Source organism: Acinonyx jubatus, chromosome B3 (genome assembly GCF_027475565.1).
Source record: "Acinonyx jubatus isolate Ajub_Pintada_27869175 chromosome B3, VMU_Ajub_asm_v1.0, whole genome shotgun sequence".
Lineage (NCBI taxonomy): Eukaryota > Metazoa > Chordata > Mammalia > Carnivora > Felidae > Acinonyx > Acinonyx jubatus.
Window position 1 is genome coordinate 57,241,424 of NC_069386.1, and position 25,293 is coordinate 57,266,716.

The following is a 25,293-nucleotide window of genomic DNA, read 5'->3' on the forward strand; positions in this document are numbered from 1 at the left end:
GGGATGGAGGGGTGTGTGGCTCCCAGGAACAGGCAGGTAAATTAAAATCCATCCAATCACATTAAAAGCTCTAAAATAAGATGTATCTCCACATATGGAGATAATTATAATTAAATGTAAAATTCACTTCAGAACTCCCATGGTGTCCTGATTTGTTCCTTTAAAAATTTTAATTTCCATCCCCCCCCCCCTTTTTTTTTTTAATGGAAAAAATCAGGTGAGGGAGAAGATACAGAGAGAATCAGGTTTGGAAAGGTTTCCTTCTCGGAGACGACTCAGTCCTTGGCGTCGTCTGGAAGTCTCCTTTTAACTAGCAGTCTCGCCTTGCACAGAGCATGCAGGCAGCTGCAAAACCACGGAAATAATGCTAACAACTCCATTAAAGCAAGCCCATGTGCTAGACTCTGTGCCGGAATCGTCTTCGGCATTTTTACAAGGTGAGTATGTTACATAGAGGCTCAGAGATACTCAAGTCACATAGTAAGAGGCGGAAATGTAATCAGAACCCATGCCTGTCTGACACCCAACACCCCTGTTCTTTCTGCATGGTGGCGCTCTTAGATACTGCAGTTAAGCCAAGAACACAAGCGCCGTTATTTAAAAATAGTTATTAAAAACAATTATTTTTAAATTGTTTGAGGTTCAAGCTACCAGTTAACGTTAAAAGGGAAACACCTTCATGTTTCCTGGAAATGATCAGACCCAAGATCTGTTTCAACCCCCTTTTAGTTTAAGGCTCGGGCTTTGCAGTGAAATGGCCCAGAATTCAGAGCCCACCCCTGCTACACTTCATTAGCTGAAGGACTTTGAGGAAATGAAACTTAACTTTTATGAGTCTCAGTTTATATATCCGTAAAATGGGAACAAACCTAGCAGGGGAGGCAGTTGGAAAAAATGTTAGAATGTATGCAAAGCACATCAATAAATAGTAATTACTATTTGCAAAGATTTGTTTTGTTTTATATAAGGAAGATCATAAATGTAGCATCACACCCACTTATTCTGATAAGGATTCTCCCTATGTAACCCCAGAGCTGTAACTGGAGACATTTTCTGGTTGGTTGGGTTCAGTAATCAATACATCAAAGAAAACTCAACATTAATTCTCTGTGGTTTGTATTGAATAGAATCAAACTTCTCCTGTCAGAAGTTTCTTTAAAAAGCGTCATGTGTTTCCAGGAAGGAAGGGAGGAAAAAGGAAGGGAGAGAGAAGGGGAAGGAGGAAGGAAGAAAGAGGAAGAAAGAAATTTTACAAGAATGTATTATGGCCCCCAAATTAAAATTAGAGTGTAGCCCTTGCTCACTGATGTCTGTAAACTGCTTTGCCAATGCCGTTTCTTTTCAAAATGCAGTACTGTTTTGTAGTAATCTAGGCATTAACCTGGGGACAAGGGCACAGTAAATTTAAAAGATTAATAGGATATGAGTCCCTTACTTCAAGGTTCTTACAATTTAGTGCCTGTAAATAACCCCAGGCATGATGTGGCACCAAAGGCAGGTGAATAATTCCACCAAGGCGGTCTTTGAGAAAACTTACAAAAGGTGAAGATGTTTATTTGGCAGCAGTTAAGGAAACCAAATGCAGACCATATATGAAAGAATATTAAAGAAGTATTGTTCATTTTGTTAGGTGTGATAATGATATTATGTTTACGTTAAAAAATACCCCCCCCTTTATAGAGATTATATATGAAAATATTTAAGGGGGAAACATCTTTTTAAATCTTTTTAATGTTTAATATTTGAGAGAGAGAGAGAGAGAGAGAGAGAGAGACAGAGCATTAGCAGGGAAGGGGCAGAAAGAGAGAGGGAGACACAGAATCCAAAGCAGGATCCAGGCTCTAAGCTGTCAGCACAGAGCCCGATGCAGGCCCAAACTCATGAGCTGTGAGATCATGACCTGAGCCTAAGTCGGCCGCCCAACTCAGGTAGAAAAAAATTTTGGTTTTTTTTGTTTGTTTGTTTTGTTTTTTGGGTTTTTTTTTGTGTTTTTTTTTTTAAAGTAAGCCCTAGGCCCAACTTGGAGCTTGAACTCACAATCTCAAGAATTGCTCGCTCTACCAACTGAGCCAGCCAGGTGCCCCGTAAGGGAGAAATATAATGACTGAGATTTACTTTATTTAGTTTTTAAACGTTTATTTATTGAGAGAGTACAAGCTGGGGAGGGGCAGAGAGAGGGGGATAGAGGATCCAAATTGGGTCTGCTCTGACAGCAGAAGGCCCAATGTGGGGCTTGAACTCATGAACCATGAGATCATGACCTGAGCTAAAGTCGGAGGCTCAACAGACTGAGCCACCCAGGAACCCTGACTGAGATTTACTTTAAAATATTTCTGCTAAAAAAAAACAAATGAAGCAAGGGCACCCAGATGGCTCATGGCTCAGCCCATTGAGCCTCCGACTCTTGTTTTCAGCTCAGGCGATGATCTCACGCTTCATGGGTTTGACCCCCACATCAGGCTGACAGCATGGAGGCTGCTTGGGATTCTCTCTCTCTGTCTCTCTCTGCCCCTCCCCCACTTGCACTCTCTTTCTCAAAAATAAACATTTTTAAAAAAACACAAATGGTCAACTTTAGTAAAATATTAATTAGTCTAGGTGGTAAGTATGTGGGAATTTTTTTTTTTTTAATTTTTTTTTTCAACGATTTTTATTTATTTTGGGACAGAGAGAGACAGAGCATGAACGGGGGAGGGGCAGAGAGAGAGGGAGACACAGAATCGGAAACAGGCTCCAGGCTCTGAGCCATCAGCCCAGAGCCTGACGCGGGGCTCGAACTCACGGACCACGAGATCGTGACCTGGCTGAAGTCGGACGCTTAACCGACTGCGCCACCCAGGCGCCCCGGGAGTTTTTTATACTATTCTATGTTTGAAAATGTTCAGAATAAAATGTTTTAAAAATTACAAATTGTATACACAGATATAACGTACCCATATAACCATTAAGATCTGCTTATTTCTATTTGCAGCAATGAGAATTAGACCCAGACAACCACACTTACCTTCCTTTAAATTAATGCCATTTTACTGACCTTGTGGGAGCTTCAAGGTCAATATGTAGTTTGTTTTTTTCCAGGATTACTTGCAGGCACAGCTCCCACCCTTCAAACTCTGGCAGCTCCCAAAGAACCCACTTAGGACACTCACCAGAATCACTGTCCGCATCTGCTCCAAAGCCTATAATTCCTTCAGGAAGCCTCCCCACCCCACCTTAATTGCCAGTAACTTCTAGAACCTTCTCTAGCTGATGCCCTTTACAGGGGTGTTGAACCATGGCTGCTTGGCTCCCAGTCTAAGAATTTCAACTTAGATTTTAATCAGCCCAGCTTAGTCTTTATAAGAAAAATATTTTTTGTTGAAATTCTTTCTGCCCATCCTTCAGTGTCTACCTAGTTACCAGGTTTAGTAAAAACTGCATTTGCTTAATTTTGGAATGTCTGGGAGTACACTATATTGTTTATGGCTGTTAATTGTGGCTCAGAAAAGAGTTTCAGCTCAGTGTATAGGGAAAGCTGTTCACACTTCCCAGGTGCTCGGAAGCTGAAGTATTCTTTTCTCACTGATTAAGAACACAGCTTTTACAAGTTGCCCAGAGCCATCTTCAAATCACATTAAAACTGATCCAAAGAAATCCTTGATCTGACTTCATTATTTATCAAGTTTTCCAATGAGAGGAGACACATGGTTTTTGTTCTCAGGGGGCTTCCAAAGTTTTGTTGAGAAGTTACCATTACAATTTAAAAAGACATTTTCAAATCAAAACTCAGTCTCTAAACAATGTGCAGGTACTACATTTCCAGTCTGGACACTAGAAACTTTTTCTAGGGAAAACAAGGAGTCCATAGCTAGAGTCTGAGTTAAGGGCCAAGATGTCTCAGCACTAGGATGGTGAAGCCTTAATGGCTACCTTACCCATAAAATTAGTAGCCGAGAGAACATGAATGAATTGTCAGAATTCTAGTAAGGTTTCTGGGTGTCTTCCCTACTATTCAAAAGGGGTCAGTTTGTTAGAATAATTTTAATTGCATTCTATTTTATGCCTATAAATAAGACTGGTCTTTTAATTATTCCCAAGTAGTGAGGTTTTGCTTAATCAACAGACCTGGTTCCAGTCAGAAATAGGAAACTTTCAGGGCACTTGGGTGGCTCAGTTGGTTGGACGGCTGACTGTGGCTTGGGTCATGAACTCACGGTTTGTGAGTTTAAGCCCTCGCATCAGGCTCTGTGCTGACAGCTCTGAGCTTCCTTCGGATCCTATCTCCCTCCCTCTCTCTCTCAAAAATAACTTAACATTACAAAAAACAAAACAAAACAAAACAGGGGCACCTGGGTGGCTCAGTCGGTTAAGTGTCGACTCTCAATTTCAGTTCAGCACATCATCTCCTGGTTCGTAGTTCAAACCCCAAGCACAGAGCCTGCCTGGGATTCTTTCTCTCTTCTCTCTGCCCCTCCCCTGCTCATGCTCTTTCCCTCTCTCTCAAAATAAATACACATTAAGAATTAAAAAAAAAAAAATAGGAAACTTCCCGACTGTGTAACATTTATAACTCGCATGTGTCACGCACTATGCTCTCCAGCACCCTACACTTGTTTTGAAGCACATCTTCGTTGTGCTTAATTCACTGCATGATTTGTCTGAGGTCTGTGCTCACAGCTGGCCTACAGCGGCATGTCCATCTCATCCATTTACACTCCAGCATCTCATATGGCACCTCCTTGGTGAAGAAAGTCTCAGTAAGATGCTTACCAGACAGACACTGTTAAGTGAGAAAAACAAGTTAAGAGCTATACCATGCATTTTTGGTTTTAAAAAAAAGATCTACACATGCATAAGGGGCTAAAAGGTTAAATATCCAAGTATTTTCTTTGTGTTTATCTGTATTTTCTAACATTCTATTACTTTTGTAGTAAAAGGAAATAAAAACATACATATCACTAGCTCCTTAAAAATTGTTTAGAACTGCAAAAGGAAAATTACAGCTATACGCGGAGAAATTGGACAATACTGTGAACAAGTGATCAAAATCAACACCACCAATATGAGTAGACTCACATGCCTCCAGCTGTGATCTCTGACAACACAGCACTTATGTAGTGCACCACTGGTGATGCATAGCCTGAATCTAGATGCAAAAGCAGGCAAACACAAATCAGAAGCCAGTGGTTCTATTAAGTAGTTAGTCTGTACTCTTCAAAAAATGTCAAGGTCTAGAAAGACTGAGGAACTGTTACAAATCTAAAGAGGTTAAAGATACATGATAACTAAATGCAATGTATGATCTGAGACTGGATCCTGTAACTAGAAAAACATTACTGTGGAGACCATAGATGAAATTTATTAGATTAAAATATTGTATCCATGTTAAATTTCCTGAGCTTGATAAATACACCATGGTTACATAATAAATAATCACATTTGTAAGAAATATCCACTGAAGGGGCGCCTGGCTAGCTCAGTTGGTGGAGCATGAGACTCAAACTCAGGGCTTTGAGTTCGAGCCCCATGTTGGGTGTAGAGATTACTTAAAAATAAAATCCTAAAAAATGTACACTGAAGTACCAAGGGGTAAAGGGGCATGATACATAAAATCTATTCTTAAATAGTTCTGAAAAATACTGTGTTTATGTATATATAAAAAAGGAGAAAGTAAATACGGCAAAATGTTAAAAATTGGTGAATCTGGTTTAAGAGAACATAAGAGTTCTTTGTACAATTCTTGCAACTTTCCTATAAGCAATCAACCCAGGGTGCTTGGGTGGCTCAGTTGGTTGAGCATCTGACTCCTGATTTTGGCTTAGGTCACGATCTAAGTGTTTGTGAGTTTGAGCCCTACGTTGGGCTCTGCACTGGCAGATGGAGACTGCTTGGGATCCTCTGTCTTCCTTTCTCTTTACCCCTCCCCTGCTCACTCACTCTCTCTCTCTCTCTCTCTCTCTCTCTCAAAAATAAACAAAACTTAAAAAAAAACCCAACCCCAAACAAACAAAAGCAACCACCATCCCCATTACAAAAATCAACATACATATACTCTCTTCCCAAATTATGGTATTTTCATATACTTTTTAGAAATAAGATGAACTTTAGCTTATCAGGTGCTTATCCCTTTTATTTACAGGAAATGATACACACAAACTCTAAAAATGCGAAGTTGCAAATCATAGAGCAAGTTCACAGTTCAATTAATCCTTGAGCAGGGATGTAACGTAATTTTTAAAAATCCTCTAAGTTAGATAATCCTTGTTCCTGAAATAAGTTTTCATATAAAGTCAAGTCCGCGTGACTTAAGGACGGTTTTATAGTCTTCAGTGATTTCAGGAAGTGCTCTTGTTTCACTGTGGTTGCGTCTAGTCCATTTTCTTGCAGAGCCAGCAAGGCAGCCTATAAGAGACAAACAATAGGAAGTAATTAATGTGCTTCATTTTCTACAATTTATGGCAATACTTCAAAACCTAAGTGTAAAAACCTCAGTCCCACTTCTCAGAATTCCAACACTCATGACCAAATATTAAAAAGTTAAATATGGTGTTTAAAAGTTGTCTCAATGGATCATCATCTCTTCTACATTAAACTCTAGCCTTAAATGGGAAAAAAGAAAATGCAAGTTGTAATAATAATATATACACTATGAGCCCATAAAAATATTTACAGATGAGAGACTATCTCCCTGACCTCAGAGTAGTTGTTTTTTTTTTTTTTTAAGTTTATTTATTTTGAGAGACAGTATGTGCACATGAATAGAGTAGGGGCAGAAAGAGAGAGGGAGACAGAGAATCCCAAGTAGGCTCCACACTGTCAGTGCAGAGCTGATGCAGGGCTCAAACTCACAAACCACGAGATCATGACCTGAGCCAAAATCAAGAGTCAGATGTTTAACTGATTGAGCCACCCAGGTACCCCAGAGTAGGAGTTTTTAAATAGGACACAACACTGATCATAAAGGAAAAGGTCAAACACATACTCTATAACATAGCAATTCTCTCTATAAGTATATACAGACACATACACAAGATTGTTCACAGCAGCACAATTTATAAAAAAAAGTCGTAACCCAAACGTTCAAAAGAATGAACACAGTATATTCATAAACCATAAAGTGATGGGCATGCACAAACTACTGTTATGCACAAAATCACAGATGAATTTCACAAACATAATCCTGAGTTAAAGAAGCAGACATAAAAGTATACAGTATGGTCCTATTTTTATAAAGTTCAAAAATATGCAAACTAATCTCCAGTGCTGGAAGTCAGAAGAGCACTTCCCTTTTGGGAGAGAGATTGGGAAAGCCCCAAGCGAAGCTTCTGGGGTATTGATAATGTTCTCTTTCTTGGTAGTTACACAGTGTGTTCATTTTATGTTAATTCAGTGAACCATATCCTTATGGTCTGTGCATTTTCCTAAACAGTACATTTAATAAAAGGTTATGGAAAAGGAAACACCTACGATGGCTTCTTTTACTCTCAAAGTCTAAATTCCTTAAAGTGGCTTACAAGGACCTGTGTGATCTGGCCATTGTCCATCTCCTCAATAAAGGCATGTTATCTCTTACTCCAGTTGTCCGCACATTTTCTCCCCTCCCTTAGCCTGGTCAATGGTCTCACCATCCTTCCAATCTCAGTTTACACACGAGAGCCTTCTCTGATGCCCCCAAGTCTGGTTCAGTCCCACAACACCCTGAACTTCCTGATTCACCACATATTTTCAGTTGCCAACTGAGTACTACAGTTTGCCTCTCTGCAACTTGCCATGGACCTGTAAGCTCTGGAAGGGAAGGGCAGTGGCGACATCTGTTTCACCTTCCACAGTGCCCACCACATAGCAGTCCTTCAGTAAATGCTACCAAGTGAATGAAGATCTGAATAAATGAAGAAATGTTCTCAACCATATGTTCCTTCACTAATTAACTTACTTCTTTGCAAAGGTTTCCAAGATCAGCACCAGAGAAAAAACAGGTTTCTGCTGCTAGGTTTTCTAAGGAAACATCGGGTCCCATTGGCATGTTTTTGGTATAGACTTTCAAAATAGAAAGCCTGCCCTGGAACAAAATTAAAAGTAATATGTTTATAATCTTATAACATTTATGTGTGACACAAAGCTAGATTAAAGTATTTCAAGGGAGTGTTTCCTGTCATACTACAGAGAAAGTGTTATGTATATTTTAATGATTAAACAATAAGAATCACTTCTGAAGAGATAAGAAAAAGTACTTCATCAATGGCTCATATGACAATGGTAAAAATAATGACATGATAAATTTCTAACACTTTTATAATCATTTTTAAAATAGCTGATTGTAGATATATTTCTTTAAGAGACATGATGAATCCCCTTCTTTTGGGTACAAATAGTGTTATCAGACATGGATTAAGAAGGAAACACATGACTTATCCAGACATAATTTAAAAATAAACAGACATTTAAATATTTATTTATTTATTTTTTAGGAAGGGAGGAAAAAATTCATTCTTTGTCATTAGTCTCTCCCTATCGGTGGCTGTAGATGTTAAGGGCAAAAGATTTACTGATTCTTTGACTATGGATACATTGTGTAATCACTCTAACGTCAGATTTTCCCACTGTAAAATAAGGATACAGATACATATATTCTCCAGACATTTTAGGATTCCTCCATTCTAGTAAAATAATGTTGAGCATACCTAATAAGCTCGATATTTTTTCAGTCTGCCACAATAATGAAATAAGGCAACTACTTTTAACTTTTAAGCTTATGTTTCTCTGAAAATATGCCCAGAGTATCCAGCAAAAGCAGATCAAAATTATGACTTTATGAAGGGCCACCAGGCGAGGAAGAATGCAGAGTCCAGTGTAAGACACACACCAGGTACATATATATCCAGTTTGGGATTCAATGCTGCCAGGCTCCTTACAGCTCCAACACTGATGTATTAAGAATCCTAACATAGAGTAAAACATGTACAATTACCTTTTCATCTGGAGGTGGAATATAAATAATCTTATCTAATCTTCCAGGTCGTAATAAGGCATCATCTAATACATCAGGTCTATTTGTTGCAGCAACAATCATGACATTTCTATTAAAAACTTCTTGCAACTCTAACTGAGGGAAAATACACAACACAAAAGTAATGTCAATAAGTTGTTCGTTATTACATTTTTAAGAAATATAGATAAGAAGGGTCCATTTATTTTTAAATAAGCATATCCTTTTCTTGTGATGGGAATGCTTATACCCCCTTCTTGATCTCAAGGTATGCAAATACAAATTATTAACCAAAGAACTACTTTCTGTGTGTGGTGAAAGAACTGGCCAATCCTGGGGGACATCTCTCCATGTGAGAACCAATGGAAAGCCTACACCACAGCAGAGAACACCTACTGAATGTACCTGAGCCCCAGTGAATGATTGGTAGATGACTTGAAAAGACAAAGCATATGACTAACAGGTAGAGATGTATGGCTATGAAACACCCTGGCTCTAATGTCCTAGAAGATGGAGATCTACTTTACTTTTTATTTATTTTTCTTTCCAGAGGCAGAAATATGACAACATAAGCTGAAGATGGGTAAATCCTAGATGAAGGTAAGAAATACCGAAAAGCAGTCAGGGCAAGGCCTTACACAGGCTAAGCATTCAAAATTGTTTGTTGCGAGTTCAAAAAGTCCAGGACCTGATGGCTTCAAAGGGGAAATCTACCAAACTTTTAAAGAAGAGTTAATACCTGTTCTTCTCAAACTATTCCATAAAATAGAAGAAGGAAAACTTCCAAATTCATTCTTTGAGGCCAGCATTACCCTGATACCAAAACCAGATAAAGATACCACAATAAAAGAGAACTAAAGGCCAGTATCTCTGATGTACATGAATGCAAAAATCCTCAACAAAATATTAGCAAACTGAATCCAACAATATATTAAAAAAAATCATTCACCACAATCAAGTGGGATTTATTCCTGGGATGCAAGGGTGGTTCAATATTCTCAGATCCATCAATGTGATACATCAATCAATAGAGAAAGGACAAGAACCATATGATCCTCTCAATAGATGCACAAAAAGCAACTGACAAAGTACAACATCCATTCATGATAAAAACCCTCAACAAAATAGGTTTAGAGGGAACATACCCCAACATAATAAAGTCCATATATGAAAAAACCACAGCTAACATCATACTCAGTGATAAAAAAAAAAACTGAGAGCTTTCCCCTAAGGTCTCAAGAACAGGACAGAGATGTCCACTCTCAACTACTTTTATTCAACACTGGACTAAAAAAGTCCTAACCACAGCAATCAGGCAACAAAAAGAAACAAAGGCACCAAAAATGGCAAGGAGGAAGTAAAACTTTCACTATTCGCAGATGACACGATACTATATTAAGAAAATCCAAAAGACTCCACCGAAAGAATGCTAGAACTGATAAATGAATGCAGTAAGGTTGCAGGATACTCAAAGTACAGAAATCCATTGCATTTCTATACACTAATAATGAAACAGCAGAAAGAGAAATTTAAAAAACAATCCCATTTACAACTGCACCAAAAATAATAAAATACCGAGGAATTAAACTTAACGAAGGAGGTGAAAGCCCTGTGTACTCTGAAAATTATAAAACACTGATGAAAGAAATTGAAGAATGAAACGACATCCCATGCTCATGGACTGGAAGAACAAATATTGTTAAAATGTCTATACTACCCAGCAATCTACAGATTTAATGCAATCTCTATCAAAATACCAACAGCACTTGCCATAGAACTAGAACAAGAATGCTAAAATTTGTATGGAACTACAAAAGACCGCAAAGTAACCTTGAAAAAGAAAAACAAAGATGGAAGCCTCATAATCCCAGATTTCAAATTACACTACAAAGCTGCAGTAATCTAAACAGTATGGTACTGATGGTATTGGCACAAAAACACATAGATCAGTAAAACAGAATAGAAAGCCCAGAAATAAATTCACAATTATATGGTGCCTTTGCCTCAACAAAGGAGGCAAGAATATGCAATGGGAAAAAGACAGTCTCTTCAACAAATGGTGTTGGGAAAACTGGACAGCTACATGCAAAAGAATGAAACTGGACTATATTCTTACACCATACAGAAAAATAAACTCAAAATGAATTAAGGACCTAATTGTGAGACCTGAAACCATAAAAATCCTTAAAGAGAGCACAGGCAGTAATTCTCTGCATCAGCTGTAACAACATTTTTCTTGTCTCCTGAGGCAAGGGAAACAAGCTTTCAGAGACAAAGCACAAGTGGGGAAGAAGCAGAGAGAGAAGGAGACACAGAATCTGAAGCAGGCTCTAGGCTCTGAGCTGTCAGCACAGAGCCCGACACTGGGCTGGAACCCACAAACCATGAGATCACAACCTGAGCCAAAGTTGGACACTTGGGGTGCCTGGGTGGCTCAGTCGACTGAGCGTCCAACTTCGGCTCAGGTCATGATCTCATGGTCCGTGAGTTCAAGCCCGGTGCCGAGCTCTGTGCTGACAGCTCAGAGCCTGGAGCCTGCTTCAGATTCTGTGTCTCCCTCTCTCTGCCCCTCCCCCACCCATGCGCTCGCTCTCTCTCTCTCTCAATCTCTGTCAAAAATTAATAAACCTTAACAAAAATTAAAAAAAAAAAAAAGTTGGACACTTAACCTACTGAGCCACCCAGGCACCCCTACTGTAGCATTATACAATAGCCAAATTACAGAAGCTGCCCAAGTATCCACTGATAGATGAATGGATAAAGATATGGTATATATACAATGGAATATTATTCAGCCATAAAAAAGAATGAAGTCCTGCCATTTGCAACATGAATGACTCTAGAGAGTATAATGCTAAGTGAAATAAGCCAGAGAAAGACAAATACCATATGATCTCACTCATATGTGGAATTTAAGAAACAAAACAAATGGACACAGGTAAAAAAAAAAAAGAAAAAAAAAAGAGAGAAACAAACCAAAAAACAGACTCTTAACTATAGAAAACAGAGGGGAGGGGAGGAGGCAGGGTGGGTGGTGAAATAGGTGATGGGGATTAAAGAGTAATCATGATGAGCACTGAGTAATACATGGAATTGTTGAATCACCAAATTGTATACCTGAAACTAGTATAACACTATATGTTAACTACACTGGAATTAAAACATTTTTTTCTTTCCAATTGAACTGAATAATCAGAGTAGTTCACCATTAATGTGATCTCTCAAAGTAGTGAATTCCCTGTATCTACAAAATTTTAGCAGAGGTGAGTGAACACCTGTCAGATGCTGTAGAAGGAATTCCTGTGTTACAAGAAAATTTGATTAGAAAATCTCATGGGTCCCTTCAGATTCTAGTGTCATATATTTCTAAAGAGCTATAAGACTCTCCCATGGAATGATTTTTCAACTGGGAAACAAGTAAAAACAAGGAAAGAATAAAAGAAAACGGATCTGTTGGGTAATTTAAGGGTATCAAACTCTATCTAGGAAGAGACTCAGAAAGGGAAGAAGGGGCCTCTGAAGGTCATTTTAATTTCATTATAAGCAAGGAAACCATTCCTCAAGAAAATCGGAAGTTGTGAATTACTAAGATCATTGGTAATAACAATGTTTTGTTTTGTTTCATATAAAAACTTTTAGAAAGGGATGAACACTGGTTCTCCAGGATATAAAAATAAGAATAAACCCCTTATCTATGCAATATGTAACGTCAGGTTTCTAAATCTCAGGAAAAATAAAATTCACGTTCATATATATTTAAGATAACTTATTATAAAATTTACCTCATCTTTTCTAGCCAAATCACAATTTTTAGCAGCTCTGTAAACATCCAGCCAAACTGAAATTACATAATTCCTTCTATGAGATGAATCCACATAGGGAAAGCTAGTGTATATGCACTGTATTTAATATTGGCCTGGGTTTTGTATATTCTGGCTAATAAATACCTCTTCGTTTTTTCTCAGCTCCTTGTATTTACCCTGTTGATCTGATTTACTTCCTCTTCTCTCTGTAGTCTTCAGTCCTACACCATCTAATTCATTCAGGAGAACAGAAAGAACACGCTCTTGAACATTACATTCTGTTTTGCTGATGGATCGGGAGCCCAAGATTGAATCAATTTCATCCAAAAACACAATTGCTGGAGTATTTGCTCTTGCTTGTCGAAATACCTTTTGTTGGGAAAATAAAATTATTGAAAAGCTATACATTACTCAGTATTCAAGTGAATATATGCTTTATGTATTACTACTTATAATTTTTAAAATGTAAAAAGAAGAGAAAGCTGCTACATGTTTAAGAATTGGGGAATGAATAAATAGAACAAGAAAGAATAGAGTATTATGTACAGGTTAAAAATCATATTTTCAAAACATTTAATACTATGGAGTTTTAAAAATGATGATTTTAAAAAATCGTGATAAAGATATAATCTGCCCTCAAGTTTAAAACAAAAGCAAAAAAATAAAGGAAATTCACCAAAACGTTAACAGTAGGTAGAGATTACAAAGGATTTCTTACCTAACACTTTCCTATATTTCCTAAATTTTCTATAAACAAATATACATAACTTTTCTAGTTGAAAAAAAGGCCAGTAATATTTTTAATAACTAAGGTGTATCCTTAAGGCACATCTTGAAAATTCAAAAGGACACTTAACTATATGGGGGAAAATAAACAAACAAACCTGAGACAAGACTTTTTCTGAATCTCCAACAAAAGGAGAAAAGAGATCAGCTCCACTCACTGAAACAAAAGAGCAATGACAGCTTGTGGCCAGGGCCCTCACCAGGGTGGTTTTAGCACATCCAGGGGGACCATACAGGAGAACTCCCTTTGGCTGTGTCAGGCCCATCCTGACAAACTCCCGAGGGAATTTTAGAGGCCACTCAATACTCTGTAAGTACACAAAAAGAGACAATTGTTTTAGTATAATGATAAAACATCATATGATCCAGTAAATTCAAGTGTTCACTCAACAATTCTCAGGTACCTGTTATGAGCTGGAAATGCAGTCCATTCTCCACACAGCAACCAGTGATCTTATAACCTAACTCAGGTCACATCATTTCCTGCTTCAAATCCTACAATGACTTCCCATCAGAATTAGAATAAAAGCCACATCTGAACTCCTTCCTACCACTCCTTCCTATTACAAGGCCTTATGCAGCCTGTTTCCCAAACACCCCAGTTTGTTCCCATCTCAGGGCCTTTGTTTGCTATTCTCTCTCTGCCTGAACACTCCTTCAAAATCTGTGTGGCTATCCCTCATCATTCAGTCTCAGCTCAAATGTCATTTCCTTGGAGAGGTCTTCCCAACTACTTTAATTAAAGCAGACCCACCCCCATCCCCGCCCGCCAATCTATGCTACTGCCCATCTTTTACTTTGGGAGCACTTATTCACTATCTGAAATTATTATTTTTCCATGTTGGGTTTGTCATTCTGCTCTGCTAGAATGTAAATAAAGTTTACCACTTAAATTCCCATACCTAGTATGACACCTTCACAAAGTAAGCATTCTACAAATGTTAACTAAATAGTAAACAAGTCCCCATTACCTCTGAGTATGTGGTTTTATTGTCATCATACTTTTATAGATGCAGAAGCTCAGACTTACAACAGTGAAGTAATTCACCCAGGTCTTATTTCTAGTGAGGCAGTAGAACTAAGGCTGTCCCCCTCCCCCCCCCCACCAGGCAATGTAAATCAGGAAGTGCAAACTCTTAACTACTGATGTATTGTCTTTCTATTAAAAAAGGATAAGATCCCCGTAGCAAGGGAACTCAGATTTTAGTTGGGGAGGCAGGCTTGTAAACTAACAATGAGGCTAGAAAAGGGCATTCCACCGGGAATGAACAATACACACAGAGACACTTGAAACTCTTATTCATCCCAAGAGTAAGTAGTAACAGAAAGGAGAATAGGGGAAGCAAGGAGTAATGGAATGAAAGTGGAAGTAGGAGTCAGATTGTGTTAAGCCTTGAAAGTTTTAGTCAGCACTGAGGAAGCAGGATGGAGAATGGACTGGAAAGAAATAAACAGAAGCAGGGCGACCAGTTAGAAGTCTCTTGCAATAATTCTGACTACAAAAATAGTAAGGCTGGATGTGTCACAGGCACTGGAAGGGATAGATTTGAAACATAAAATTAACTCTTTTATGCAGGGACCATGTTTCTCTGTCTCTCTCTTTTTTTTTTTATTAATGTTTTTATTTATTTCTGAGAGAGGAGGGAGACAGAATGTGAGCTGGGGAGGGATAGAGAGAGAGAGAGGGAGGCACAGAACCTGAGGAGGCTCCAGGCTCCAGGCTCCAAGCTGTCAGCCCAGAGCCCAATGCGGGGCTTGAACTTGCGAACCCTGAGATCATGATCTGAGCCTGAAGTCAGATGCTTAACTGACTGAGCCACTCAGGCGCCCCTGCAGGGACTATGTTCTAAATCCAAAGGGGAACTTACGTGCACATATGGCACGACCCCTGCATTTAGAAGACAGGTTTCTGACTTAGGAGATGGGTTGCTGGCTTTATTCACAGAGGTAGAGAATCCAGGTGTGGAGGGTGGGTTGATTAGCTGAGCTATGGATGTCCTGAGTTTGAGATTCCTGGAAGTTACCTGGTAGGCAGACAGCTAAGTAGTTCTGATGATCAAAAGAACTATCTGTGTTGGATATAAAGATTTTTGAGTTAACAGTTTTCAGGGGACAGCTAAAGCCCTGGATATTGAGATCATGGACTCACAGGATGCAAAAAGAGGATTCCTAGGAGCTTGGAGTACTAACACTTATGGCAACATTAAGGAACGGAATGTTCAGAAAGGCAAGAAAGCTTAACATCTCAAAGCTAAAGAAATAGTGTTCGCAACAAGAAGTGTGGCTGATCTCTCATGCACTTTGTGAAGATTAAATGAGACAATGCATGTAAAAAATTAGGGAATGTTATAAATGCACTGATCCATGGACACAAGGATTCTAGGGTTCACTGTAGATATAGCTTCTAGTTATGATGAATAAATTGTAGTGATACTTATACATCAGTCTTTTGTATGGGGTTAGAGAAATCTAGTTCCTTATGGCAGGACCACCTGAAGGTAAATGAACAAAATTAATTTCTGAAACTGCAGTGCCAGTGAGAGGATCTGGAGAGTTGTGCTCCTTAGCATCCACTGTGAGAACCGTAGCCACCCAGGCCATACTGTGTATTATAACTTTGTGCTTTTATCAGTCCCAGGGCAAACTCGGGCCTGTAAGCGAAAAATCTGTGTTTGTACCACCCACAAACTAAGAACCACTCTTAACATTTTTAAATGCTTGAAAAGAAAATCAGAAGAATATTTTGTGACGTGTGACAATTATGATTTCAGTGTCCATAAATAAAGTTCCATCAGAATGCAAGTAGTGATTACATATTGTCTTTGGCTGCTCTCATGCCATGAATACCGAGTTGAGTGGTTGCAATAAAGACTGTATGGCCCACCAAACCTAAAATGTTTACTCTCTGGCCCTCTACAGAAAAAGTCTGCTGACTTCATTCTAGATTATACAATCTTTAAAGAAAACAACAAACAAGAGAAGGGTGAGGTAGGAAAATATGGTGAATGGTATCTGACACCTATAGAAGCCCAGTTAAAAACAACGACTGAGAAGTAACCCTTGGATTCAGATGTTAGGATGGCATTAGTTTCAGCAAGTGCGGTTTGTCTTCATCACAAAAGTGTTACACTTAAACTCTACCATTCTACTGGCACAAGCAAACTCTCTATATCACCTGTTTTAACTTCAGTTTTACATCTTCGAGGCCACCAATTTGCTCCCAGCCAACAGGCTTGATGTCCATCAGTCCAATGACACTTCGAAAGGATGAGGGTTGAATCTTTTTAAAAGCTTCAAGGAAGTCTGCTTCGTCAATAGTCGGGTTGTCCTGGTTCTGAAGAAATATGCCCAAAAAGCAAAATCAGACCAAAAATTACAGGGCCTTTTTGTGATAGAGGAGCACAATTACTTCTTCTTCTTTTTTTTTTTTTAATCTTCTTTTGAATTATAAATCTATTTTGCTATCATTATAAAGAATCCTACACACACAATACAAAAAAAATGAAAAGTCTCCTCTCCTCTTCCAGCTCTCCCCACTAACATCTCTAGAGGAAGTCAACCACTTTCTGTGTATGCCACTAGTATGTTTTATGACGGTAAGGACACATATATCTTTTCAAACAGATATATAAATGGGACCCCAATGTACAAATTAACCTGCACTTTTGTGCCACTTATGTTAGAAATCTTTTCTATCAATTAATATAGTTCAACCTCACTCTTTCTGACACTGTTGTATGAGTGTACCATAATTCAACTGCATCTTTCTGTTGAATGTTAGGTTGTTTCCAGTATTTTGTTATTAAAAACAAAGCTACAGGTGAAAGTGCTTGTGCACATGTTCAAGTATTTTATATAATCTCCTCCAAGTAGAATTACTGGATTTAAGAGTATGCACATTTATGATTTTGACAGGTATTATCAAACTGCTCTCAAAGCTGTACCAATAATATAAAGCTGTTCTTCCCATACCTCTCCAGCACTGTAGATCACCAAACTTTTAAATTTCTGCCAGTGTGATAGAGGAAATCGTAACCAGTATTGCGTTCATTAAATTTCTTCAATCAAGAGTGAGGTAGAGGGAATGATGGAATTAGAAAGTTAGCTATTTTGCAACCATTTATAGTAAAGGCTGTTGGGGCAAGAATCATCTATGGGTACAAAAAAGGGGAGGGAAGTATGCCAAGGAGCACGATCTCAAAGGGTCTCTTCACAGATTTATTAGTTACAAAGGGAAACACACCACTATACAGTGGAGAAACTGGACAAAACTTGGACTGGCTAATCACGTCAATCACCGATGAGAGATATCACCAACGAGGGGCACGCAGACATCCTGTGCCTTCATGTGTATTACCCTAAGGACACACTATCACTTATGGAGTATTCCAAATGGGCATGCATAAGCTGAACCTGACTATGAACAAATATTAGACAAACCCAAATTGAAAAGCATTTTATAAAATCACTGACCTAAAATGTCAATGTAAAATGTGTCATTTAAAAAAGCTAAGGGAGTACGGGAGATTAAAAGAAACTAAAAACTAAATGCAGTATGTTAACCTGAACAAGATCCTGTACTGGAGGGGAAAAAATGCTAAGATGATTGAAACAACTACCAAAATAAGAATATGGGCTGTAGATTTGATAACGTTTTGTGTCCGTGTTAAATTTCATGAATATAATGATTATACATAATCATATTGTGGTCACGTATAGAGACATACTTGTTCTTAGGAAATAGATAACTAGTGGGATATGATGCATGCAACCCATCCTCAATTGATTCAGAAAAAATAAGTAATATGTATACACATATACAATTAGAGACAGAGAAGGAGAGAGAGAATGATAAAGCTAATTTGGCAAAATGTTAAAAATTGGCGAATTTGGATGGAGGGTTTAGCACGAGTTCTCTATTTTGCAACTTTCCTTCAAGTTTTTAATTATTTCAAAATAAAAAGTTAAAAAATAACTGAAAGAGACTAATTTTTAAAGAAAGTAAAGTTGAGGATTTTTCACATTTATTGGCTGCTTGTAATCCTTTTACTGTCTCCCACCTGTTCATATTTTATTACCCATTTTCTCTTAGATTGTTGGTCTTATTGATCTGTGAGAATTCTTTCTATATCAAGGTAATTGGTCTTTTTGTCAGAGGCCAAAGTATTTTTTCCCAGTCTGTCTTTTGTCTTGTCTTTGTTTATATATTGTTTTGCCATCCCCAAATCGTCAAATTAGTAAACCATTTCCTTTTTGGCATTAGGTTTTATGTTATGCTTAGAAAGTCCACCTTCACTTTAAGATTACATTGTGGAGAATCTTTCTTGCAATTTCCTTGATCATTCTAGTGAAACAGATTCTTTGTTACAGTTAAAAACTGCTTATATTTATAATATCTATTTGTAATATCTGTACTATATTTAAGATTTACCCTCATATCAAATTCTGAACACTTAGTTGTCAAAAAAATTCCCATTTTCTTTCTTTTTAAAAAATTTTTTTTAACATTTATTTATTTTTGAGACAGAGAGAGACAGAGCATGAATGGGGGAGGGTCAGAGAGAGAAGGAGACCCAGAATCTGAAACAGGCTCCAGGCTCTGAGCTGTCAGCACAGAGCCCGACACGGGGCTTGAACCCATGGACCGCGAGATCATGACCTGAGCTGAAGTCGGAGGCTTAACTGACTGAGCCACCCAGGCGCCCCAAAAATTCCCATTTTCAACAAGAAACTATTCTATCCCATTTATATAAGATTATATAAGTACATACATATATAGAAAGAGAGAGAGAGAAAGAGAGCTATTCTGAACAATGTTCCTAAAATTAGAATCTCTGGGAGGTGAGATTTCATGCAATTTTTACTTTCTTTATAATATTTTTATTTTGTTTAATTTCTCACAAAGAAAACTATTAAATAATTTTTTTAATAGTTTTTTTTTTTTCCTAATTGGCTAGGAGTATTAGATGTTGGGTACCTGAATTATTTTTTTAATGTTAATTTATTTTTGAAAGAGAGAAAGACACACAGAATGCAAACAGAGGAGGGGCAGAGAGAGAGGGAGACACAGAATCTGAAACAAGTTCCAGGCTCTGAGCTGTCAGCACAGAGCCCGACACAGGGCTCAAACCCACGAACTGTGAGATCATGACCTAAGCCACCCAGGCACCCCCTAACTAATTTTTAAGTAACACTAACTAAGATCACTTATATGTATATTATCTCACTTGATTCTAATAACTCTTTTAGGCAGATAAAATTCTTTCCCCTGTGTGTGTATGTATTAAACTCTATTTCAAACCCTTTAATGGGATTACTTCACAAAAAGCTGAACAAACTTCAATGCATCCCTTGTCTGCCCTGGTATAGATGGAGGCAGCAGTAGCCCCTCAGCTGCCAGAGGGGTAAAGAAGAAAAAGGTGAAGCCAGTACCTTCCCAGATGCCTCTGTCCCTTCTTCCTTTTTGCCTTTCTTCCTTCCACTTTCCCTGGTTGTTTATGAACTCAGCCATCACCTGTGGTAGCTATGCCTGGGCAGGCCCCTCCTGAAGTAGCAGCTGGCTGGTCCACCTAAGCCAGGGTGTTTAAGGTCAAACCTGGAACTTCAAAGCAGAGGGAATCCTAAATGTAAATCTCCCTTCCCAAACGCTGGTGCTCTCATCCTCCCTTCAAAAGGCATATATTCTCACACCTCTATGCATGAGAAGTGTCATTAAGTCTTCAAGCAGTTTTGGTTCTAAACCTAGAAGAAGAGAACTTACAAGTTCACATAACTCCTTCCCACCTTCAGAGTACATGTAAAAATAAATGGAAATGAGGAAGGATGTAAATTATATAGGTAAAAAGGTTTTCCAAACCTTGGATGATAAATCATCCTTTTATAATTTAAACAAACTAAAAACTGGTTTTTAAAAATTACAAGATTAAAGGCAATCTTAATGTTATAATAGTTACAATAGAGATCGAAAACTTTGTCCTAGAATCCTCAGGGTGCTGAAATTAATTTTTTTCTGAAGGGGTTTAAGGATTAATGACTACTTATTACATACAAAGTGAAGAGATTTTCCAATCCATAGTGTTGAAAACTATTATATTTAAAGCTAACATCTTATGGGGCGCCTGGGTGGCGCAGTCGGTTAAGCGTCCGACTTCAGCCAGGTCACGATCTCACGGTCCGTGAGTTCGAGCCCCGCGTTGGGCTCTGGGCTGATGGCTCAGAGCCTGGAGCCTGTTTCCGATTCTGTGTCTCCCTCTCTCTCTGCCCCTCCCCCGTTCATGCTGTGTCTCTCTGTGTCCCAAAAATAAATAAACGTTGAAAAAAAAAATTTTAAAAATTTAAAGCTAACATCTTAAATATTTTAAAGAAAGGTAGTCATGAATTAAGGATTTCAATGTCAAAGACAAGTTTAGAGAAAAATTCCAGGTGCCCAATCTTCTCCTGGGTTAGAAAAGTTTACTTTCAAAAAAAAAAAAGAAAAGAAAAATTTGTTTTCCCTACAAAATATTTATTAATAAGGAAAAAACAGATGGAATGGGAACACAGTATTTCTGTGACCCTTCTGCCAAAAATGCAAAAACTGAATCCAATCATGAGGAAACATCAGTGAAACCCAAACCAAGGAATACTCTACAGAAAAAATAACCTGTAGTCTTAAAAAGTTAGCCATAAAAGACTAAAAATGGTTCTAGGTTAAAGAATATTAAGAAATCAGGATAACTAAATGCAATGTGTAATCTTGGATTACTATTTTTTTTCCTTTTTAAATTTCTGCTAGAAAGGAAATTAATAGGATAGAGTGAAATTTGGATAAGGTCTACAGAGATTATACAAAAGTATCATGTCAGTGTTAATTTCCTCATGTTGATAATTATACTGTGGTTCAAGTCTTTGTTTTTAGAAAATATATACTTAAGATTTTAAGGTTAAAGGGACATCATGGCTACAGTACATTCTCAAATGTTTCATACACACACTAGACATATATATATCATATATATGACATATATATGAAAAGAAATATATATGTACGTACATACATATAAAAACACAGAAGAGAGAAAGATAAAACAAAACTGGAAAAATGCTACATTTGGAGAATCCAGGTAAAGCACATACAGAAATTGTACTGTTTTTGCAACTTTTCTCTAAGTCTGAAATTACTTCAAAATAAACAAAACTAAAAATTAAAAAGAAATACATTTGATTTTTCTGGGGGCCACGCTATCTTTTCCCTAGCTGCTCTGGGCTTCTGCACTAGGCAGTTCCCTTTGGCAATGAGGGAAAATGTCCTGGTAGACCTGGAAGACTCAGCCCTCTATCCCCACCTTCCGTCTTATGCTATTCCCATGGAGCGGAGATGTAGAAATACAGGTAAGAAATAACTGTGGAAGGTATCAAAAGTTCCAAAAAAATGTACTTACCACTTGTTTAATCCCAAATTAATTTGCTATATTAATGAAAAGGCCAACATACACAGTCATAAATCAGTGCTTCCTACCTTCTTACTATGAAGGAGAGCGTGCAGGGCAGCTTCTCTACAAAGTGCAGTCAAGTCCGCACCAACGTAACCAACTGTCATTTCTGCAAGGAGGCTCAAATCGACTTGACTGGAGATGGGCATCTTTGAGGTAATCACCTGGAGTATCGCCTTTCTTTGTTTAAGTGTGGGAGTCCCAATGACAACCTATATGCAAAGCAAAAAAAGAGAAATTAAAGCTTACACAGCTTAAAACATTGTATAATATTTATATCCTCTCAAAGGTGTATACTTACTGAGCAAATTTGGCACTACAACTATGTACTCTTAAGGATGCCATAGATTCTGAATATATTAAAATCCTTATTTTCCAGAGGAGTAACACTGGCTGGATAGTTGCACAATGAAAATTACATACAGATCTTCCTCACCTTAAGATGGGGTTACATCCCAATAAATGCATCATAAGTTGGAATTACAGTAAGCGGATAATGCATTTAATATACCTAACGTACTGAACATCACAGCTTAACCTAGCCTACTTAAATATGCTCAGAGCACTTACATTATCAGCCAGTGGTTCGGCAAAATCATCTAGCACAAAACCTATTTTACAATAAAGTTTTGAGTATCTCATACAATTTATTGAATACTGTATGAAAGTGAAAAACAGAATGTTTGGATGAGTATAAAACGGTTGTCAACGTGTCAGCTGTTTACCCTCATGATACCGTGGCTGCCCAGCATCACAAGAGAGCATTTTACAGTATATTACTAGCCTGGCAAAAGATCAAAATTCAAAATACGTTTCCTACTGAATGACTATGGCATTCACACCACCATAAAATCAGAGGCCCTCTGTATGTCATTTAACAACATTTTGTTATTTTTTACAACTTCCCAAGTTCTACCAACCAAGGGTGCAACAGTAAACCAGATAGTCTAGGTCCCTGCCCTTATGGATTTTATTCAGGAGACAAGTACTAGATGATGCATAAAAGAAACAAATGTGCTCAAGTTCTGCACAGATTAAGCTAAAAGTGTGCAATTATCATCTGTCTCTTTAGATTCCTAACACAAAGTTCAAATATCACTTAACCACTATTCAAACTATTTAATCAGGAATCAATTTGGGACTAAAGCTTGTAAAATAGTTCAGCTTTTGAGTACTCAATCTTTCTGGCAACTCAGGGAGCAATTGTGGGTAATTTCTCACTTGTGGGTCAGGATGCTGGTGTCCTGGCAATGAATGAATAAGTCCAGAAGAATTAATGCCTGCTTTGATTTAGATCTTCCCCGACTTCTCCCTTTTTATTTCAACACACTCATTTCTTGAAGCTATCCTAATTTTAATTCTCATTCCAAATCCATAAGAGTTGAACACACTTATAGCTGAACTAGTTCCCTAAAAAATTAACATTACTGGTGGTACTCATCTTCAGGACCTGCACAACAAAACTCATCCCTAAAGGCCATCTTGCTTCTCAATTTGACTCGGGAAAAACAGGTCCCGGCTCACAGATCACACAAGGACAGAGAACAGGTTCTCTGCACCACACAAAGCCCCACTCCAGCCTCACCGACTGCCAAACCTAAGTGGCAACCGCCTAGGGGCAGCCAATCAAGGCCAGAAGAGGCCGAGGTTCCAGGAACAGAGGTCTGACTGGCCCCGCCTGTTTACCTCTCGGTCAAATCTCCCCGGTCTGCGCAGCGCTGGGTCTAGAGCGTCCGGCCGGTTGGTGGATGCCACGACCACCACCTCGCGGTCCCCACTGATGCCGTCTAGCAGCGTCAACACCTGGGCCACCACGCGGCTCTCGGGGGCTCGGTGTGGGCCGCCCCGCCGGGGACACAGGGCGTCCAACTCGTCCAGGAAGAGGAGGGTGGGTCTGCGGCTGGCCAGCTCTCGCGCGTGCCGGAAGACCTGCCTGACGTTCTCCTCGGTCTCCCCGGGCCGGGCGCCCTGTAGCGCTGGGGCGCTCACTGCCAGCAGCTCCGCGCCCGCTTCCCGGACCACGGCCCGCACTAGCTGAGTCTTGCCCACTCCGGGGGGACCCGCCAGGAGCACTCCGCGAGGCACTGCCAGCCCCAGGGCCGCCAAGGTGCGAGGGTAGCGGAGCGGCAGGCTGAGGAGCTCCCGCAGCGAGTCGGCCGCCTCCGAAAGGCCCCCCAAGGGCACCTTGGGCCGTGGCTCTGCTTCCGACGGAGGCACCCCGCTGAGACCGATGCGGGTGCGAGGAGTGACTAGCCCGGCCGGATCCGGGCTGGGCGCCCCGCTGACGATGTGCAGCGCGGCTACGGGACCCGGGGCGCCCGGCGGAGCGGTCACCACGTGGCCCCGGGAGACAGGTCGGTTCCTGAGAAGCTCCTGCGCCGCCTCCAGCACCGCGGCTGGATTCGAGGCACCGGGCGCGCCCGCCCCCTCCCGCAACACCGGCCACACACTGAGGTGCCGCAGCGACGGGCAGGACACCAGGCGGAGGCTGCTTAAGCGGAGATTCCCCCGGAACACTGAAGCCTCCACGGCCGCCCCGGGGCTCGCGCACTGCGGATCCAGTTGCACAAAGCCGTCTGCTCCGTCCCGCCGCAGCCAGGCGGTGCAGACGCAGGAGCCGCCGTCAGGCAGAGAGATCTTCACCGCCGAGCCCAAGTGCGCGCCCAAGGCGCGGAGGGCGGCCGGGCCCAAGCGACAGCGCTGAGTGCCCCTGTCCTTAGCGTCTAAGGGTAGCACCTTTAAGAGCGGCTCTTCAGGAAGGGGACCTGAGTCCGGAGCCATTGCCCACAGAGAAACTGAAGCCGAGGAAAGTGAGATAGGAATTCCACCCGGCCTGGGAAAGCGCGAACACCCCGGTCTTCGGCCGGAAACAGGTGACGCGCATGCGTCAGTGATGGCGCTCAGTTGCCAGTGCCTGAGCGGAAGCGGAAAGGGCCAATCGGAATTTAGACTGTGCTGTGGCTGTCGATGTTGTGGTGTTGGATTTGACAAAACTCAGTGGCCCATTCCAGAACTTTAAGGAAAAGGCTTTAGTTATGGGTGTCTGGGAGGCCGCGTAAGCTAGCTTCAGTAGGCCATTAAGCATATATATATACCGGTGACTTAGAGAGGCTCCGCATAGCATGCTCTCCCTGGCTCTCAGAGTCGAGCAATACCACCTGTACTTTTGGGCTATCATCTTAGAGGCTGTATTTTGTGAAAAAACCTTAACTGTCCTGGTGGGCAAAATATTTTGGAGTGCTCTGGTGCTAATATCTAAGGTGACTTA

At 39.7% G+C, this 25,293-nt stretch overlaps 1 protein-coding gene across 2 annotated transcripts; it reads right to left on the minus strand.

The window, feature by feature from the left end:
* Positions 1 to 6,088: 6,088 nt before the first annotated feature.
* Positions 6,089 to 25,024, minus strand: AFG2B (AFG2 AAA ATPase homolog B). 2 transcript variants are annotated; one of them, XM_027067166.2, is made up of 8 exons: positions 23,712 to 25,009; positions 22,052 to 22,237; positions 16,730 to 16,888; positions 13,653 to 13,862; positions 12,913 to 13,137; positions 8,948 to 9,082; positions 7,913 to 8,038; positions 6,089 to 6,381 (listed from the first exon to the last, which is right to left on the minus strand). In XM_027067166.2, the coding sequence occupies exons 1-8, from the start codon at positions 24,804 to 24,806 to the stop codon at positions 6,214 to 6,216; spliced, it is 2,304 nt and encodes a 767-aa protein (XP_026922967.2). In that variant the 5' UTR covers positions 24,807 to 25,009; the 3' UTR covers positions 6,089 to 6,213. The 2 variants fall into 2 exon arrangements, 1 of the variants encoding a protein (XP_026922967.2); XR_008299198.1 differs by lacking the exon at positions 6,089 to 6,381 and having other exon boundaries at positions 12,945 to 13,137; positions 23,712 to 25,024.
* Between the last annotated feature and the right edge of the window lie 269 nt (positions 25,025 to 25,293).